Source organism: Haemaphysalis longicornis, unplaced genomic scaffold, assembly GCF_048455015.1.
Source record: "Haemaphysalis longicornis isolate Haplotype H1 unplaced genomic scaffold, Haemaphysalis longicornis Haplotype H1 scaffold_12, whole genome shotgun sequence".
Lineage (NCBI taxonomy): Eukaryota > Metazoa > Arthropoda > Arachnida > Ixodida > Ixodidae > Haemaphysalis > Haemaphysalis longicornis.
Window position 1 is genome coordinate 4,277,238 of NW_027526225.1, and position 21,222 is coordinate 4,298,459.

At 46.4% G+C, this 21,222-nt stretch overlaps 1 protein-coding gene across 1 annotated transcript in view; it reads left to right on the forward strand.

The window, feature by feature from the left end:
* The window catches only part of LOC144162288 (phosphoglucomutase-1-like), a 43,741-nt gene that overhangs the window by 4,142 nt on the left and 18,377 nt on the right, over positions 1 to 21,222 (forward strand). Inside the window, exons 2-3 of the mRNA XM_077692764.1 lie at positions 4,881 to 5,043; positions 14,912 to 15,099. Coding sequence (XP_077548890.1) covers positions 4,881 to 5,043; positions 14,912 to 15,099 — 351 coding nt within the window. The remainder of the gene's footprint in view (positions 1 to 4,880; positions 5,044 to 14,911; positions 15,100 to 21,222) is intronic.

Consider the following 21,222-nt stretch of genomic DNA (forward strand, 5'->3'; position numbering starts at 1 on the left):
CAGTCAGTTATATTATGGTTCTGTGAACCTGGATACGCCGCAGAATTAAATTTTTTTAAGGGAATAAGAAAGCCAGAATAGCAAAACTCTTCTGAATATCTAAGACTCGACATAATTTCATCCCCACAAGCAGAAAGTACAGTTGAAACCAGATTTTTTGCCTTTCCCAACGTGTGGAACAAATTCTGATTCTCTGTTGCTCGTACGATCTTTTGAACTGAATCTTTTGAACAAAACACCATCTAACCAGAATTTACGAAGGTTCATTGATGAAAGAAAAATAGCCTCTGCTGTGAAACTGTCTCGTTTCGTTGAGACAGAGAACACGCTAAAAAAGGTACAAACATTTAACCATATAGCACCGACGGCGCAACAACTGAAATGTGCCAGTTTGTGAGGGGGCTGCCACTCCTATCACTAGCGAGTGTCAAAGGAGTTTGTAATGGATTGTTTATCAGTTGTACGTGAGGTAAAAAAAAAAAGAATTTATCACTGAGATATCATTCTTGTGTGTGTGTGTTTTCTTTTGTACAGTATGAAAGTTCTGAATTTCATGTTGACTTTGTAAAATCAGGGTTCAACTGTACTTCATTTGTGCTCAAAAATATTCAGTTTGCTTTCTTTTTTTGTTTTGTTTTGTTTTGGTAAGCAACATGTTGGCCTGGGTGATGAGCAAGGCTCTTTCAATCTTTGATTGTTGGGGAAGTGCGTGGTAGGTGGTGGCTTCTGAAGGTAACTAAAGGGAATGTTCTGCTGCTTTTTATTTTGAAGCCAGATGAAAGAGTGATAGTGCAAGAATGACCCCGCCTTCTGTCTAGGTTACCTCGTTTTCGGGTTTTGTTTACTTTTTTTTTCCGAATTCGAAGGTAAGAACTGGGTGACACTCTAGAACTTGCTATCCAGAGAGACAGCTGGTTTTTATTGAAATCCTTCAAAAGTCCAGTTTTGGTTTCATAAGCGAAAACATACGGACAATGCTGCCCCCCTACCCGCCTTCAAATTATCTTCAAAAACGCGCATTCGAAACTTCACTCGGGGCATGTTTTCATAGCCTGCCGTTAAAGCGGAGAAGTGTTTTGATGCCCAAATAAGTCATTTTATGATCCTTATTTTGAATCGCTTGAGCTTTGTGCACTTGGAGCAGTTTCGCTTTGTGACGAGAATTTCTTTGAAACAATCTAACGTTGCGTTAGGCAAATATTCAAAAGGACTTGAGTAAGCCTGGTCGACTTCAACCCAATTGTTATAGGTGTCTTTAGAAGGGAGAGGGGGTGGCAGGCAATGTGGCACTTTAGTGGGAAACAAAGTACTTTATCTGGCAGGTGTTACTAGACGTCTCTGTTAACACACAGCTGTCGACCCACCCTACCTGCACCTGTGTTCTACTTACAGTGCTCACATGTGTGCATTCAGTACCGAATGAAATGGAAATGAGAAAAAAAAAATGTGCTCCTAATATTTTCGGAGGAATCGGCGAGGCCAAAAAAAATGTAGTCACCAAAGCGTGTGTAGGCGGGACATATATGACGTGCATTTTTCAAGAATGGTTTTATGAACTAAAAAAAGAAAAAAAGCTGTAAAGCAATATAAAGAATGCCCTTCTTTCTTTTCTTCTTTTTTTTTTCTTTGATGGTGTGAAGACATTGTGTGCATGCATCACTGCATTACAAACATTTGTGAATTAAACTTTTGTTTAGTGTCAGCTTTAAGAAACATGCTTGATAGCGGAATCTAGAACACTTTACAGAAACTCAATCCTGTTTAAATTTTGGATGTGCACCCTAACTGCATTACCGTTCGGGTGTGCATCACTCAATCGGAGGACAGGAGTGCAACATATACGAAACGTTCGCTAATGTAAAAGTTTCGTAGGCTCAAATGTGAAATGCATTCTGGCTCTTGCTTGGTTTGGGTAAACGGAATGAACATTGTATTACCCTTTGCAGTCAGAAACCTTTATCCAGTTTCTGGCTGTGCTGGTCTGAAACTATACTTTTCCAGTTTCTGGCGCCAACGAATAAAACCGCAAACTGTGCAAGAAAACTCCCACAGTATATATTTTTTTCTCTTTTTTTTTTCTCTCTACTGCCGTTATGGTCTTCGTCACTCATTTCTGTCGAATCGCTGCCATCACTACCTCACAATGGCGCGTAATTCTCTTCCTCACTCATCATCGCTTTCACTAAATGCACAGCGCAAAATGCACTTGGTGAAAAAGCAGCCATGCTGCTCAGCGAACAGTGTGCGACTGAGAATGCTGTCGGATCCGGAAGGTCCGTGCTGAACATTGTGCTGCACCCTAGTGCAAAAAGAAGTGAAGTACTACAAAGTTCACTTATCCCTCAAGAGATGGCGAATCACGTTTACAAAGAATGCGCGTGCATCGCAGCGAGAAAAACCGAGAAATTTAACACCAAGCACCCTTGTCGGGCAGTGCCCAACAGCGGACTGTTACGGTTGCGTTGCATTGTCGTAATGGACCACAAAGGGTTAACATAGTGGACTCAAACCTTTTGCTGCCATCAAGCACTAAGTACCTCATCGTTTGACATGTCTGACCTTGGCTTATTTATTTCCTCTTTTGAAACCAAGGTAGAGTTTCACCTCCTACTTTCGGAATCTTTGGAAACAAAGAAAGGTGCCTGTAGATTATATATTTTCTTGCGGCCTCTAAACATAAGTACAGCCGAACCTCGCTACAACATCGAAGCTGATGGGACGCGAAAAATTTTTTCAAGTGGAAATTTTGTTGTGGTGAGGTCTGTTCCAAAACATCCTCAACGCAAAGAAGAGAAAAACTGCACGTTATGCACACTGTTGACCGTGCATTGCAACCTTTCAATCTTCATACCGAAAGGAGTGTCACGCAATTACGTCCTCTTTGTTCCGATAACATACTGTGGTTATTAAACTTTTTTTTTTTACCTGCTCCCCTTAAGCTCCCATTAAGCGCTTGCTTTTGGAAGAACCAGCGCCTGTTTTCTTATCTTCTTCGATGCCACACAACGGCATCTCACCTTGGAAAGGCAAGTGCGGTCATGATAAAGGTGGGACGGTGCAGACTCTAAGACTAAACAGTAAAACTTCACACTTCATTTTCGCTTTTGACGACAAGCGGGCTGAAATACCAGGAGAGAAATAGCAGCAACGACGGCTCACAATGCATGCTTCATGGCACAGCGCGCATTGCAGTGAAGCTGCATTGCGGGACCTAAAGTTCATACAAATTTGGCTGCGACTCCAGCCTGGCGTTGCGGATTTGTGCCTTGCCAAAAGGCGGCCACCAAGCAATGACTCCTACCCATCAGTTCGTTTACGAGTGGGGCAGTGGGTGAATTTTTTGCGGCAAAACGAAGTGGTGTTGATGTACGCAGGATTACAGATGGCTAGCGTGATGCCAGCCGTGTGTATTATATTTCACCGTAAAATAAATTTTCAAGCCCAGTTCAACTCAGGGAGAATTTCGTTCAATAGGAAACGAGCCCGTAAGATACATCGTCGTGGCGAGAAAATTGTTGCATTAATTTCAGTGGCTAGTTGAGGGGGGATTCCAAATACTTTGGTAACCAAAGCAAAAATTTTGCTGAAGCAGTGCTCATTGTAGTGGGGCTCGACTGTACCCAGAAACTTTGCATACACCTATCATTTAACCTATCATTTAGCAGTGGACAGAGTATAGAACCGTGGGCCTGAAAATTAATATGTATGCAGAAAACCAAAGTAATGATCAATAACCTCAGGACAGCACAGCGGTTTGAGATAGGTGGCGAGGCAGTGGAAGTGGTAAGTGAATATATCTACCTAGGCCAAGTTGTGGTCCCGGATACCAACCATGAGGCAGAGATAATTAGAAGGATAAGAGTGGGGTGGAGTGCATTTGGCAGGCATTCTCAGATAATGAATGGCAGCGTATACCATCGGCGCTGAAGAAGAAAGTGTATGACAGCTGCATCTTACCGGTACTCACCTACGGGGCAGAAACTGGGGGCTCACTAAGAGGGTTCAACTTAAATTGAGAATGACTCAGTGGGCAATGGAGCGGAAGATTATAGGTTTATATTAAGGGACAAGGAGAGAGCGGAGTGGGTCAGGGAACAAACGCGTGTTTAGGGCATATTGGTAGAAATTAAGAAGAAATGGACGTGGGCAGGGCATGTTATGCGAAGGCAAGATAACCATTGGTCATTAGGGGTAACTGAGTGGATCCCTAGAGAAGGCAGGCGTGGCAGGGGGCGGCAGAAAGTTAGATGGGCAGATGAAATCAAGAAGTTTGCAGGGATAAATTGATCGCAGTTAGCGCAGGACCGGGATAATTGGAGATCAATGGGAGAGGCCTGTGCCCTGCAGTGGGGGTAGATAGTCTGGTGGTGGTGGTGATGATGATGATCATTTAACCCTCTGTGTTCTATGGTGTGGTGGTGGTGGGGGGGGGGGGCTTTTAATGTAGCCGTGGGGACATAAATCACAAGCTGGCCTATATTATCAGCTAGTTATTATGCCCATTGGTGACCTGCTAAGTGGTATTGCTGTAGACTGCTACGTCGCTCGTTGAAAACGAAACCTCTATGTTGGTTGTCTAAATTAATCCCGTACGCTCCAGTGTATTACGCTTGGTGTCGAAAGTGCGCACTGGTTCCTTCTATTCAGTGTGCTGTCGCTGTTTAAAAAAAATTACAACTGGGGCAGTGTCACAGAACGGCAATGGGAGGGAACAATGGGGGACTGTTCTGCTCAGCTCCACAGCAAAGCCGTAACTCATAGCGGTCCGGAAGGCCGAAGTCTCTCTCCGTCTCTGGGGCAGTGTCTCGCAGTGGGGATGCCGTGACTGCTGCGGCCATTGCATCGTTAACCCGGCTGATTGCATTGCTTGATGATTCCAGGTGGGTCACTTGGTGGTGGGACAGAACGGTGTGCTGTCCACGCCAGCCGTGTCGTGCATCATCCGAAAGCGCAAAGCACTGGGCGGGATCGTGCTCACCGCCAGCCACAACCCCGGTGGCATCGACGCCGACTTCGGCATCAAATTCAACACTGCCAATGGAGGTACCACCCTGCCTACTTTTGCTACTGCGTGCTTTAAAGCGAAGCTTTCGTCGTCTCACTGGTGGCGGCGTTACCTAAAACGCACTGCAGGAAAGCCAACCTTACACAATGGGAAGGCACATTATGTTGATGATGATGATGAAACTAGGAAAGCACACTTCCCGTGGTCGGAATCGAACCTGGTCCCCCATAGAGTTTCGTACTAGTATATACTGTGGGCATACTGGGTCTGGCTACGGGACAACAAACGACCCCGGCTAGCCTCGTTAGAGACGTTGAGCGACGATGTCAGCTCGACGGTCCCTTGTGGGCCTAAGTGGGGTTCAGGGTGTTCCCCCTTCGCCCGGAAATGACCCATCCAAAATGCCCCAGAGAGGTACGCGGCGTCCACAAGGGAGACGCCGCGACGGGTTCGACTCACCGACACAGGCGACGACAGGCTCCAAGGGGCCGGGACGAACCAGGGGGTTTATTGGCCCAGTTGTACAGTGCATAATAACGCCAAGGCCGGGTTAAGAACTACACTGTACCGACGCGCGTCCGATCAGGGCCAAACAGCGCCCGACCGGCCGGCGCGGCGGGGAGGAGACGAGCCAGCCGGGGGCAAGGAGCGCCCCGGTATCCGACTCCCATCTCCTGGACGTGGGCGGCGAGGGTGCGATACGATCCGCGACCCCTCGCGTTCCCTATACTCTATCCTCCATCTCCCTCCCGAGTCCCTGGAGCCAGGGAGACATCCAGAGAGCTCGCGAGAGAGCCGACCGAGACCAGAGAGAGTCCTGAGAGGCCCGCAAAACGGGCGCGTCGCGGTTTTAAGGCGCTGGGGAGAGGAGGCAGGTTCCCGGGCGAGGAGGAGCGACAGCGGCGGCGGGACAGTCGGTGCCCGCCGGCGCGTCGGCCCGCGAGGTTGACATCACGTGCGCGGGACAGCGCGCTCGTTCGAACATCGCGCTCGCGGGAGGAGGAAAGGGGATCAAGCGGATCCCCACAATACTAGAGGGAAATGTGGTGCCACTGTCTAGGGGAGCCGCGCTTTGGCAAGCGTTCCGTCATGTACTGGGCAGGCCTGTTCCACTTGTCCTTGACATGGCTCATGAACAGACTGAAAAGTTGGCTCTGGCTGCAAAAAAGCAATGATATTACTGCAGAAGGTTCGTCAAATTTGTTTGGTTATTATAAAATTGAACCCCCAAAAAAGATTAATTTGTGTCTGGTTATGTAGAAGCCTCGCGCACAATGACCGAGAAAAAATGTTACCCTTTTTTTATTCTTTTTGGCTTCAAGGCAAAAAAGAAGCCATATGGCTAGCTAAGCCAAGTAGGCAAGGAATGTCACTAGCAGCAATGGCGATGCCCACAGTGGCCCGCTACTGCTGCGACAGATTGCCCTCTAGTACTATATATATTAGTCTGAAACTCTATGGAGTCCCCCTCACGTCATGAAACCAATGTCCTTGGACTTCGGCTGAGTTGAAGTGTACTTTGGCTCTGGATTCGGTCTAACAACGACGATGGGTGGCAACGGTGGTCTTAGCTTTCTTGTGAGGGATTCATTTGCTGTCGTCTGAGTTTGGGCTTTGACTTGCAGGCAGTTTGCACTTGGATCATTCACGCTTGGACCTTGATTGCAGCGGCTTTGGCTTTGGCACTTCGCCATTTGATTTTCACAGGCAAGGAAGCTTTGCGTGTCAACCGTCGTCATCGTTAGATGGAGGAGATTTGATCTTTTTAGTGACGTAGGAGTTTGGGATGGGTGATCCAACCACAGTGCGGACGAACATGCACACGAACAAGACAGGGGACACAATGCGGCTCTAATAATGTCTCCCGTCTCCCTGGCTTGTTTTTGTGTGTGTTCTTCGGTGTTTTAGGCACGATCATATTCTATGTTTGTAACCAGTTGCAGTCATTAGTGGCCCAAGCATGGTAGTCACAGCTGGAGTGCCTGCTATTTCGCAGCGGTCGCCTTTTTATTATGGTTGCTACCAAGCACACTCTGACGTCTCACTCTAAGATTCACCGACAGGTCCTCGCGAAGTAGGTTGTTCTTTCTTTTACAAACTTCAGTTGTAACCAACCTAGGGGAAACTGCAAGCATTCCCCTCTAGAATGCGTCGTTTGGCCACTGCGGCTATTTTGCCGGCAGTGTGAGTGCCATCGCATCCTTTGTGTTGCCGCACTAGGTTTCCTAAGTTTTTGTATGGTTCGTAGCCCCACTAATGGAATATAGCTTGTATAGCCAAATTGTGAGGCAGACTTAAAAGAGAAAGAAAAGGACAGAAAAACAAAGAGAGGTGGGTGGAGCGAGATTAGGAAGTTGGGCAAAAAAAAAAAGTGAAGTTCGTTTTTGTTTAGTGCACCCTTTGCATGGCCCAGATGAATCTTGTGCCGCTTTGTATATTGCTATGCCCTGTTTTCTTTGCTGCCGTCATCTCTTGTACTTGGTTGGCTGTACTTATATTCAGAAATCACTTTTCTGTACCGGGTGACCACAGCGGCAGTGGTGGCCTACCGGTAGGCCTACTGGTTGCAGTGCAAGCATGCGCAGGCGACAAGCTCAGTGTTTGGTTTGAACATGCTCATCCCTTGTACGTCCATGCGCGTGAGCCATGGGCCATGTGGGTGAAGGTGCTAAGCGGAATACACATGGGTGCACGTGAGTTGGGCGCAGTGAAGGAGTGCACCAAGGGAGGGATCTCTCCCCTCTCTTTTTCTTTTTTCCCCCCGCCTGAGTGGTTTATATAATTACCTTGTTTTTACACCTGCACAGGGAAGCCCTTGGTAGCGAGTGATACAGGTGTGTAATCAACAATGGTCCGCACGTACTTGTGGTGTGTGACAAGGGGGTCTGCATTTCCTGCTGCTTTTTAAAGGGTCATCAAAGTGACTACACCAATTGTGTCAGTGTGGCATCTGGTCTGCTTCGAAGCCCACTCTCTGTCTCCCTCTTTGCCTTGGGGGAAGGGTGGGGGAAAGCTGTTACCTTTTACCTGTCCCGCATTCTTCGACACTTTCTGGCTTGTTTTCCTTCCTTTGCAGTTGTTCTTACCCTACTAGGTTTTGATTTTGTTCGGGGGAGGCGCACCCACTGTTGTGGTACAATGGCAGTCATCTGCGGCTCGCAGATGCTACCGAACAAGTGCGTGCATCACTCTCGTTAAAAAGAGATCAAACCGCCTGCTCCATATGGAGTAGCCTCTCTCACTTTTTCCTCATTTGGTGGTTTTCCCTCTTCCTGTGAAGGTGTACATACAATACAGTCCTTCAGAGCAGCAGATACCACATCAACACAGTTCTTGCCTGTTTTCCAACATGTCGCCTTTGCACATACTGAGCCGGGCTGGCCCAGTATCACAAGACTTGTGTCTGCGATGGAAACCTCAGCGTCAGATACCCTTTGGTAGTCTAAATTGATCCATAGCCCTCCAATACGGACTAGCTCCGGGGGTGTAAAGCACCGGTTTGATTGAAACTCAAATTGCGTACATAGGCCTGCCCACGTTAGACATCTTCGATGCGTTTGCCCGTCCTCGCTGAAAATTCCGTAGGCGCTTCTCTTGGGCGTGTGCGACTAGTGTTTTACGAGAAATCCCTCCACCAGGCTGTTGCGAGTCCCTCTCGGTATTGTGACTGCGTTGCTTCTTGTCCTTCCTTCAGTCGCAAGCATCAGGTATTCGTCGAGTGGCACGTTTTCTGCACTCCTCGCGGGAGCGGTGAGGAGCCAGACGGGAGAGCCGCGTATATTTTTGGAGCAGCGCTGCAGGTGACGTCCTTGAGGTTTGTTGTGCCTTCATAATGACCCGCAGCACGTGGAGTGGGGGATGCGTGCACACGCACACACATGCACACTTACACAGGCTGACTCTGGTGTGTGAAAACTCGTATCTGGGGTGTGTGTGAATGCCGTGTCTGGGAGTGAGAGCGTCAGTGTGATAACTACGCCCCTTTTCAGGTTTCCTAGCACGTACCGTCTTTTCTTTTTTTCGTTTGTTTTGCGGTGCTTTTTTGTTGAGCGCATGCTTTATGTTGCTGTCAGGACCAAAAAGTAGCGGTGGTTGCATCCCAAGGGCCCCCGACATGTAGGAATTACATTGCTTTAGGTTCTCCGGTGTCGCGCGCGGCTGTTTTCTGGTCGATAAGAGGTGTCTGCCTTCCCTTCGGTCGTCTGAGCTGTTTATTGCTGGCCGTTCGGTGAGCTTAGCGCTGGGGAGCTTGGAGAATGGAAAAAAATGCTGTAGATGACCGACTGCAATAGTGGTGACGTCCGCTCCTGGCTTTTGTTTTACCTCCCCTTCATATTTTTGGTATCCCGTAGCAGTTATTTATATACAAATGTGTTGAGGCGGCTGCTATGATATAGTTGCACAGCCGCGCTATTTTTTATTGTTCCAAGCGAATGCATTGCGACTCGAAACGACTGTGTATATGCAGGCTTTGGTTCTTGGTCATGGAGGTTGAAAGCTGCTGCCTGAAAAGCCCTTTCGGTTGCTTCGCGGGCATCTGTCCTAAGGTGGACACTCACTTTTAGTTTTTGTTTTTTCTTTCTCGGTGTGAATTTTGAGTTCAAGCATGTAAAGCCGGTTTTGCAGGGCAGCAGAAAGGAAGGTCTACCCAAGCCTCCCTTATCCCGACGAACCGCATTGCAGGAGAACAGTTTAGACTTATCGGCAGTTTGCGCGGCTGCGTTGTGGGTTTAGTGCAATTAGTGCATGCTACACACACACACACTACTGGGCTTTTGCAGGCATCTGGGAAGGGCGGGGGCGTTGCTTGTAATTTTTCTTGCAGGTGGGACTGTGGCCGCACCTAAACCACCTTTTACCCTTCCTCTTTTTTTTTTTAAAGAGTTCTTTTATGCAATGTGTCCGTGGGAGGTCGAACATTTAAATAATTTATGAAAAAGGATTATGTACCGTACTATATGTGGCTTAATAAAAGTTTTGTTTCCTGGTGGTAGATTTGTGTGTGTTGTGTGTTGGCTTCTACGTTTACTCGGCTGGTGACCCTGCAGTGTCTGTCTGGCTGCACAAAGCGGTCTCCCTTCACATTCCACATTCTTTGCCACAGCGTCATTCTTGCTGAAGGTGTTTATTAGTGTCGTGAGTCGCAGCGATGAAATAATTTCGTCGTACAATGAGCCTTCTTATCACGAGTGACACGTCTTCTCTCAATGTAGGGGCCATAACAAAGGCAAGTGAAAAAGCTTAAGGGGGGACGCGGCTTTCAACTTCGGAAAAATGACCAAAACATCGTTTTTTTGAAACCCACATATTCGGCTTCTATGTTTCCTATTCTGTGCGTCAGCAAAGTTTTTACGCTGAAAAGCGTCGCAAAGTGGCATAAAAAAATACTTTTGTCAGGCGCGGTGACAAACTATCAGCGCAAAAGGGCGAAAAAACGGCAATTTTCGGAGCGCTCTATCTCCGCAACGGTGCCACCGGGCGCGGCCATTTTGATATGGTTAGATCGGCCGAGCGATCGTCTTTCCGGTTCCGCTCGTCTGGTGTATCTTCGTTCATTCACAAACGCACAAACGGCAGAAAAGAAACGACGCACAAACGAAGCTAGAAATAGATGCTGAAGCGCTATTGGTCCTCCGGTCGGGCACAGAACAACGACCCTCCTGATTGGATGTCGCGGGCGTAACGCAAGATGGCGGCCGCCTGAGCTGCGTAGCGAGCGGATTGAGTTCATTTTCGCCGCTTCGCTCGGCCGAGTTTCTGTTCAATCTGTGGTATTCAATACGCACGTTATCGCGATGGGAATGCCAGAGATAACGAGCCAGATTACGGGAAGTTGTGTGGCTCGAAAGGCGGAGGTCATCGAACGCTTCGTGGTGCGCGTGACTCTACCGTCGCCAGACCTTGGAGGGTGACGCGGTGTGCGCGCTTGCGATAGCGGTTCGTGAAGTGAACTTTTAGTCGGATTTGCGATGTTTACACGCTTAGTTATTGCTGTGTTTTGACTGTGGGCTCGCTAGCCTTGAGAAAGAAACGGTCGACGCGTCAAACGCTGCGGCGCGCACGGCATAGCCGACGCGCATTGGAGCATCACATGACTGGGCAACCGGTTACGATTGAACGCCAGTAGTTGTAATTAACGCCTGCGACGTTAGATTTAATCTTAAAAGCGACCTGACCAGCCATATCAGGTATAATCAAAGTTCGATATGTCGCGGTAAGCGTGCGCTGCGATGCGCGCGAGCCGTATCGCCTTTCTTGCGCTACGTTTCCCGTGCACTTGTAATTTTCATGCAAACAGGTTTGAGTTAGTAATATAAGAATAAAAATATGCTCTCTGCGTTACAAATGTACGTTACTGTGGCAGCATTTAACAGTGATTTTTTTAGGGAAATTATTGATACCATTGCTTAGGGCATACTGGCTGTGCTGCGAGAAATATTGGATGCCTTGAATGTCAAAAGTAGTAAAAAAATATGCTCTTGCATTGAAGTTGGGAGTTATGCAGAATACTCTACCAAGCTTCAAAGTAGCTCATTTTCATCCTTGTGGTATGCAAACTTTTGGCAATGAACACCTGCACGTATATGAGTACTAAGTTGCTGTGCCAGGCAAGATAAAACATAAAAAAAGCCAAAAATGTTCAAATTTAAGTAAAAAAAATGCTTAACTTGTTGCCATGGTGACAACACTGCAAAAGGAGGTTGTCCAGTGCGATACAGCCAACCAGCTAACCTACTTTGCATTGAAAGCCCATTGAAACACATCTTCCTCTCCGTTTGGTTTGCAAAGGGGGTATGTACTCTTCACGGAGGAGCTGAAAATGATGTTTTCTGGGAAGAGAAAGGCTGTAAAAGGCACTCAAATTTCAAGGCAAGGCCTTCCAGAAGCCCCATGTTCAGAAGGACATGAAAGGCTGCAACCGTGGCGACTTTTGATAAGTGAAACCTATGTTGCAACTTCGGAAGCCGTTTTCTCAAAACAGTTTTTTATGCCACCTATGTCGCTTGTACCAGGGATTTCTTCGTGACCACTGGGTCTATTTTGATTCCGTTTCTTGCATTACATTCCTTGATGAACAGTTCAGGTCGTGACACTTTTGGTTTTCCAGATTTGTTTTTTGTGACTTTTTTATTCAAATAGTCGTTCACAGTCGACATGCCTGTTGCGCATTAACCTCTAAAAAAATGAAAACTAAAAAATATTGTTTTGTAAAAAAAAAATTCTGAAACTGTCACGACCTCGCCCATTCATTTGGGAATGCAAAGCACTTCGAACAAGTCTTCTATCGTGTTTTATAAGTCGCTCAAGCTCGGTACAAGCGGAACAGAAAGAAAATTTAATAAATAAAAACGTTATCAAAATATTATCTTGAAATTTTTATGGTGTTATCACAGAAGCATTTCCAGTTGCTGTGCCAATTTTCATCAAAATCCACAAAGAAATAAAAAAGTTGATTTTGAAAGCCACGTCCCCCCTTAAGCCAAATTTGCAGCTCGCTACAGCCCTTTCACGTCTTGACCGTATTTTTCACTGTTGACTTGAGCTCTTTCACTAGCTTGCTTGTATTTATTTGGTAATGATATCGAGTGTTACTTGTCATTCGGCCCTAGGTTGTGAGAGTGAAGCAGCCCAGGCACTGTTTTAGTGACACCTTCTGCCTTGTTTTCCCTATTTTCATGGCACATTTTACACACTGAACCATTCTTGTGCACTTCATGCCACTACAGCCACAGTCGCGGGCTCTACACCAATGATCTCGTCGTTTAAAACTGTTCCCTGAAAAACTGCGCCGTGGAACATGTACTGGGGCTCACACGACCACTAACATCCAAACATGACCACATACATTTATTAAGCAAAACAGGCAGCATTGTTTGTGAATTCCATCATTAGTCCTTGTCAGGTTCGGATTGAAATTCCGTTACTACATATACTTCCCAAGTTCCCAAATGTCTAATCAGGTCCTCTCGCAGTACTAGTGGGTTTGTTCACATAAACATGCTTCAACTAGCGCTCACCAGTCAACCAGAGTCCTACATGTCTGATGAAACAGCGCTGCTTGTGTGCTCTATAAATGAACCCACATGAGCTGCTGATGTTGTTACACTGTCACGTCACGGTTCCTGCACCCAAAAGGTTCCACAATAGTGGAAGGATGCGATGATCTCGAGGCCTTTCTGGCCGTCAGTCAATGACTGTACACTGAGGGTGTCTGTGTGTGTTCGACAGAAGGTGAATGACCAACTAGCACATGGTGTAGATGTCACCGCCCTGACAGTTTCATCTCCTGACGAATGTGTCGCGTCCATCATCCAGATGCGAGGTGTTAAAGGGGCCATGGAGTCAAAATACAAGTCTGGTTGATTGAAAAGGCTGTTCTGTCCTGATGATAGAGACACTAATAGCCACTTTCCGGCTACTTCCCTATGACGTCACCGCATCTTGTTTGCGCGATTTGCGGCCGCCGACCGAAGCCACCGCCAAGTTACACGAACGGGGCGATTGAAGTTGGGTGGCCTGTAGTTCTGCTTGACTGCATCACTTGAATGCTAACGTGCAGTTAACGCTCTGATAACTATGATTTTAACACTGGCCCACATTACGTCGCTCCTGCTCATGTTACGTCACTGTATCATGGAATTTAGAAGTTTTTCAACATTTTTTGCATTTTTTTTTTTCTTTTTGCTAAGAAAACGTCTTTCGTGGCTGGCGGGAGCTGAGGAAGTTATGAAAGGCCAGCTCTCTCTCAAATTGAACCAAGTTGTATTTTCGAAATCAAATCAAATCATTATTGTTGTTTTCTTTTCAACGGGAAAGGGAAGAAAAGGGAAAAAGCTGCACATTTGCCGCCTGACGAAGCCGAAACCTTCGATTTTATTTGGTTTGGTACGATTTTCAAATAGCATAATTTCCGGTCTATAAGTCGCACTTCTGTATAAGTCACAACCCCCTCAAAACCGCAGTCTTTCTGGGAAAAACACGTATATAAGTCGCACTGGTGTATAGGACACACCGCTGTATAGGACGCACCGGTGTACAAAATGCACTTGCTAATCATAAACTCATGGAGGATCAGTTCGTTAGAAAAGTGCAGCGAAAGTACATGGTTGGGGTGGCCACCTCCTCGGAACGCATCCCCCAGTAAGCAGTGCTAGACACGTGCATCTACCGTCCAGAGTCTAGACAGAACTGACTTCTGAAAAATGGTTTATTGATACACACTGATGGCATGTACTTACACAGACGGTGTTTAGGCAAAGCCATCGAAGCCTTCTTCCTCCGACTCGCAAACAAATAATTCCTTCATTCAGACCATAGAGCTGTGTCTCTTAATGTGCACTGACATCACGCAGCAAACAGGCGCCTTTTCGAGCGCGGACCATGTGCGGCCGCCACGTACCGAATTTTTACCATAAGTAAGTCGCACCGGTGGATAGCATGCACCAACGAAAATTTCAGAAAAAAAGCACGACTTATACACCGGAAAATATGGTATACAATCCTAGTACACATTATCTGGTGTACACAGTGATTTATACAAACAAGCATTTACCAGCCTGGAAAAAAATGCGAGTTACTACAGCATATAAAATGAGCAACAGCATAAATAACAGGTTCTCAAAAAAGTATGGGTAATACAGTATGTATACATACACGTATACATGCACACATATGCATACACATACCTACCGTTCTATATGTTTTCATAGATATACACGCATATATACGCGCAAATACAAAATGGGATACATGAGAACGGTAAGTTGAGACATGTCAAGGAAACATTCCTACAGTGTTTTTGTGAGTGTAAAATGAGAATTTAACATAATTTAGTTCTTTGCCTTTATGGCCTTTCTAGCAGCGAGGGAGAAGAGAGGTAGCTCTCTGTGTGTGGCGCGCATGCAGGCCCCGCCCCGGAGTCGGTGACCGCCGCCATCCACACCGTGACCACATGCATCAACGAGTACCGCATCTGCCCCGACCTGGAAGCCAACCTCACCCAGCTGTGCTCGCAGACGTTCAACGTCGACGGCCACACGTTCACCGTCGAGATCATAGACTCGGTCGCCGACTATGTCGAGCTCATGAAGCAGGTCGGTGACAGCCTTTCTCCCCAGCCGTATCGACGTAAGCCAACGCTACCTGTAAAACACTGCCTGTCGCGCCAGCTGATAATGGTGGAACAAGGCTTTTCCTCTTGCTTTTCCTGTCCTTCCCCTCTTGTTAGCCTTTCTGCTTGCTGCTGGCCCGAGCACTGCCTGCCAGCCAGCGCCGCTTCACGTAAACTATAAGAAACGATTTACTGCAGGAGTCGCCAACCTGCAGCCCGTGGGACACTACCGTATTTTCACGCGTATAACCCGCCCCTGCATATAATCCGCACCCCCACTTTCGGCCCACCGGAAAAGAAAAAAAAATCCTCGCGTATTGCCCACCCATTTGGTACACGAAAGGCTGCACCAAAGCTACTGCTCAAGCAAAGCATCACATGCTATGTAGGCAGAAAAATGGTATATTTAGCAAGTAAAATACGCTGACTGCAAGGCGAAAGTCACAGTTCATTCAGTGTCGCTGCTCTCGCTGGAGCTATCACCTGAGCCGCAGTCCTCACTGTTGTACACCAAATCATCCTCACGGCACAACGCGCATTGCCATGAAGCTGCACTAAAGAAAAAAACCCCGCGTTTTATCCGCACCCCTACTTTTCCACTGAAATTTTCACATTTTTGGTGCGGGTTATACGCGCGAAAATACGGTATTACGCGGCCCCCGGCATGACGTCAGCATTCGTCCTTCCTACCCTTGTCACTCCCTATCTGAAGGTTGACGTGACAGTTTCGACATCAAATGGTGTTAGACAGGAACAAAGAACGATCGCCTCCAGTTGGAATTGTCCCTAGTCAGATGGCATCCAGATGGCATCTTCAGTTCCCTAGCCAGATCCTTAGTCAGATCCCTAGCCGGATCCCTAGATTCAGTTCCCTAGCCAGATCCCTAGCCAGATGGCATCTTCAGTTCCTTTCTTTGCACGGGTCCAAAAAACCCCCTTCCCCCCTTTGCCTTCATGCAACTTGGCCCCCAACCTCAAAAAGTTGCTGACCCCTGATTTACAAGGTTCGTCGAGCCTTTACAAGATGACGGTCCTACGCCTAGGATGCCTAGTTTGGCCGTTGCTACGCAGTGGGGTGCGCGCCGGCGGCCATGCCTCAGGCGTCCCTACTGCCCCAATCGGAAAACGGCTGACGCGACAGGCAGTGTTATATGGGTGGCGCTACTTCAACAGAACAGGGCCATTCTTCATTCTGTCAGCGTCTTGTTTGTTTCTTCTTGTAGTGTTCACTCAGTTGTGGATGAGCGTTGTGCCACGAAAGGGGTTAGGTCTACGCTCTCCCCCTTCTTTGAGACCTTATGTCCCATGGAAATGTTTTCTGTCCATGGTTCCATCTTGTTGAGCTCGCTAACTGGGACTTAAGGGGGGAGGGACATCGGTCTTAAAACAACTTCCTTTAATTTTCAAGTAGACTTTGTGAAAGTTGTCAGTCTTGCTGCTTTTTTTTCCCACTGATTTCAAATATGCCACTATTTTTTTCAGTTGGCCAATTAGCTCCCAATGTAATTAGAGATAATTACCCATTTTTGGTCAAACAATAGACACAACAGTGTTGGTAATGAAACTTTAACCGTTGTATTTTCCAACTCTATGATACCTGGTGAGTGCAATAAGAGAATCAGCTTTTTGATGCATCGCTTGGAACTAATTTTACAGCTCATTAAACCTTGGTGGCACCAGTGGCAAGGAACCATTTTGAGTGCCCATTTCAAACACCAAGGTTTAATGAGCTGTAAAGTTAGGAGAATAATGGGAGAGGCCTTTGCCCTGCAGTGGGTGTAGATAGGATGATGATGATGATGGTGGTGATGATGATGATGATGAAAATTAGTTACATGCAACACATCGAAAAACTGCTTCGATCATTGTACTCACCAGGGTTCATAGTGTTGGAAAATATGGATTACAGTTTTATGACCATCGCTGTTTGGTCTATTGTTTGACCAAAAATGGGTAATTATCTCTATTATATTTGGGACTAAGTGACCAACTCTAAAAATAGTGGCATATTTGAAACCAGTGGGAAAAATTCGGCAGGACAGTTTACTCGGAAATTAAAAGAAGTTGTTTTAAGACCAGTGTCCTCCCTTAAGGTTTCCCACAGTTGGCATCTCTGAATTTCTAGTTACTTGCACTACTTGAAATAACAGACTATGCAATGTCTGTGAAACAGACTTGGACTGGACAATGCACCAGCTATAGCTGGTTGATTTTTTTTTGTTGTTGTTGTTGTTTTTTGTTCATAGCCCTATAAGGCTTTCAGAGTAGGCAGGAACATTAGAATTTAATTCAAATAATGACCGCACAAATAACTTGATTCATCCGAATAACATAATTCACGAATAATTCGAAGCTCAGTACTTCTCTTAATCCTCACTCAAAAAAAAAAAAAAAATACTGATGTCATTGAAACAAAGTTGGTAGAAGCCTACTAAATAAACTAAGCAGGTGGGAAGTCTGCCAGCACACGCCATTGCTGTCACTGTTTCAAACAGAGGTAATATTTCTAGTCGGCTTTTTTTAACTTGTAGCTCTGCAGAATTGGTACTGTTGACGTTTTGAATTTTTTTATCTTCTAAGGATTTTTCTGTTATGTTTAGAGTACAAAATCTTTGGGGGGGTTCGAAAAATAAGTCAGTCAGAAGGCAGTGCTCGGCTGTGTCTCCGCATGACTAGTCTTTCGTGCCGTTTCTTTTTGCTCTGCTGGAATTTGTTTCAAGATGTCTCGACTTTTTTTTAATTGTTTGTTTTTTGGCCAACTCGAGCAACTTCCCCACCACATTGGCGAACATGATCGCGCAGCAGGCATTTACCTACAAAAAGATCAAAGCCCTTCCGTAAGAGAAGGATGGCTAAAACGCAAAGCCTTCCTTCTCCCATGCAATATGAGTGAAACTTCAAAGTCCGAAATCCAAATTGCTTCGACAGTGTCCGAATAGTGCAATCTGGTGGATGCCAGCTTCATAACGTCTGGGACCCAGGTTTGAGTCCGACCATGGAAGCGTTTCTTTTCTTTTTTTTTCTTTTGATGCGCTTAATGTGCCGTTGTGAAAACCCATCATCATCATCATTTGCCTTCCCATTGCGTAAAGTTGGCTTTCCTGCAGTGTGATTTTGTGTAAAATCACCATTAGTGAGGCAAAGAAAGCTCCACTTAAAAAAAAAATCGCCACTATATTTAAAAAAAGCACCATGGCACAGAAAGTAGCCAGTGCCTACCCCACATTACCAGTGTTAGCTAGCTAAAATGTAGCGTGGACATACGAGGGGTGTTCCACAATTTACCTATCTACCTAGGTAAGAAAGTGGACAGTCTTAGAAGCAACTTTATTTTGTACCTTACCAATAGCCCAGTGCACCTCGTCCACTTTTCTCCCCGTTATTTTAGCCCATTTGAGGAAGTTTCAGTTTCATCATCATCATCACCACCACCACCGCCACCACCACCACCACCACCACCAGCCGATCTACACCCACTGCAGGGCAAGGCCTCTCCCATTAATCTCCAATTGCCCCGGTCCTGCGCTAACTGCGACCAATTTATCCCCGCAAACTTCTTGACCTCATCTGCCCATCTAACCTTCTGCCGCCCCCCGCCACGCTTGCCTTCTCTACGAATCCACTCTGCTGCCCTTAATGACCAACGGTTATCTTGCCTTTGCGTTACACGCCCTGCCCACGTCCATTTCTTCTTCCTAATTTCTACTAGTATGTCCTTAACACGCGTTTGTTCCCTGGCCCACTGACCCTGACTTGGAGGCTCACTAAGAGGGTTCAACTTAAATTGGGGACTACTCAGCGCACAATGGGACGGAAGATGATAGGTGTAACATTTAGGGACAAGAAGAGAGCGGAGTGGGTCAGGGAACTTCAGTTTATTCCCCTTCAAACCAGGGTGCCACAGGGAGACTTCTCAGGACTCTAAATACAAAATATTTCGAGGGAGCCAAGTGAGAACCGTACTGCGGATTATCAGGCTGCCGCATCCTACATTCCTGGATGGTGGCCTATGAGTGTGGGGTCATGTGAATTGAATCCTTGCTGTGCCTTTTCCCACCTCTTTTCTTTGATTAACTTGCACTGAGTGATTATTGATTGGTTGTGGGGTTTAACACAACATTGGGACGCAACGCAGACAATGAGGCGCACCGTAGTGGAGGGCGCCGGATTAATTTTGACCACCTGGGGATTTTTAATGTGCACCGAAATCTCGTACACACGGGCGTTTTTGCTTTTCGCATCCATCAGAAAACCGGCCGCCGTGGCCGGGTATCGAACCCGCGACTTCGTGCTCAGCAACGCGCAATGCCTTAGCCACTGAGCCACCGCGGCGGGCCGGAGCGATGATGGTATTGGCATAGCCCTTTCCAGTTATGGATGAACTCGGGGAGTAGAAGTCGTTCAACATCACGGACGTCGGTGGCAATGACCTTGCCCGCAGACTTTTCAGCCCGGGGTGTTTTTGGAAGTCAGGGATGACTTGCGATTTCATTGCATCGAATCCACTTTAGACTCGGGACCTTTGTAGTTGATGCAACTCTTCGCTACGGCAACTAAATGATGACGAGGATTCCCTTTGCCCTTACAAAGCAGCTCCAAGTTCTCCTGGCTGCACTTTTGGCCTTCTGATGAGGCGTCACCGTTCGGGCAACTCTTCTCGCGCTAATTTTGGGCATCCGTAATTTTTTAAAGCAAAGCCTCATTGTCTCTGTGCCTCACTGATGGCGATATTGCCCCAAAACGCACTGCAGGAAAGCCAATTTTCTCTGACGATGATGACCGTGGGTGAAGTGAGAGATGGTTGAAACACTTCCTCTGGTCGAAAGCCAACGTCTTCAACGACCACAGTCAAAGTGCAAAATCCAAATCATTACATGCAAAACGCACTGCAGGAAAGCCAACTTACACAATGAGTATTCTCAGAGGCACATCAGGCGCCTCAAGATAAAAACACTTCGTGTGGTCAGCATCGGACCTGGGTCCCTTACGTTATGAAGCCAACGTCTATCCGATTTTTCAATTTCAACACGTTCGAAGCAGTTTGGATTTTGCACTTCGACTTTGACTCGGGTTCCATGTGAGAAAGCATCACGTCTTAACCATCTTTCTCTTAAGAAAAATGCTTTCATTTCATACGTTACTTTTCAAATTGAACTGGTCAAGATTCCGAACCCTCAGCTATCTGGGTAAGCTTAATTCTTTGCTCTGGCGGAATTATGTCCACATTTTTGCCAAAATTTCTGCGCAAGTTGCTTGTATACAGGCAGTTCGCTTTGAGGGCCATCTTCAGTAAACCTTCTACTTTGCTTGAACCGCCTGCTTCAATATATTTGCAGGGTAAAGGGGCTGACTCACCATAAATTGCATTCATGAATGGGCTTCAGCTTTTGCCCATCTTTTCATAAGGCAATATCTTCGAGCATTGCTTCAAATCTATCATTTTTTTCAACTCGCTTCGCACAACGGCGCTCCTGACTTCTCCCACCATTTCAAATGCTTGACGCACTCTAAGCTGTAACTGCAGATTGCTTCGACATGCTTTTCATTATCTTTCACACTTACGTAAATTACTCGAACGGCCCCTGAACTTGGTCGTGACCTTTATGCTCAACACAGATCACATCAGTCAGCTGCTTGGGAGCCGGAGAAAAATGGGGAGATGAATACTAAAGCTGCCTTGGTCCCGCAAAAGAAAATAATTTCCTTTCATCTTATATTCTTTTTTTACTGTGTTGGTGTTGAGATGTGCCGCGACATTTGTAGGGAAGGAATTAAAAGAAACACTGCATTTTTTTGGCAACCTCTTGATCAAACGTACAAATATAGAAATGTATTTAACTTGAATTTCTTTTGTGTGTGTGTGTGTTTAGTGAAATTTTTAATAAAAAAATTCTGTATTCGGCATTCGGTTCGATATTTGAATTTCTCTGCCACCACCCAAAACTTTTCAGTTTGAGCCTTGCTTGGTCAGTTGAATGGGTGCGAGGACCAGAAGGCAGCGATGCTGTGACGGGGACCTTACACCTGTGATGTTACACCATCATATTCCCCTTAATCCAAGCTATTGTCCTAATCCTTCTGTAAAAAAATGGGTCTGGTATAACAC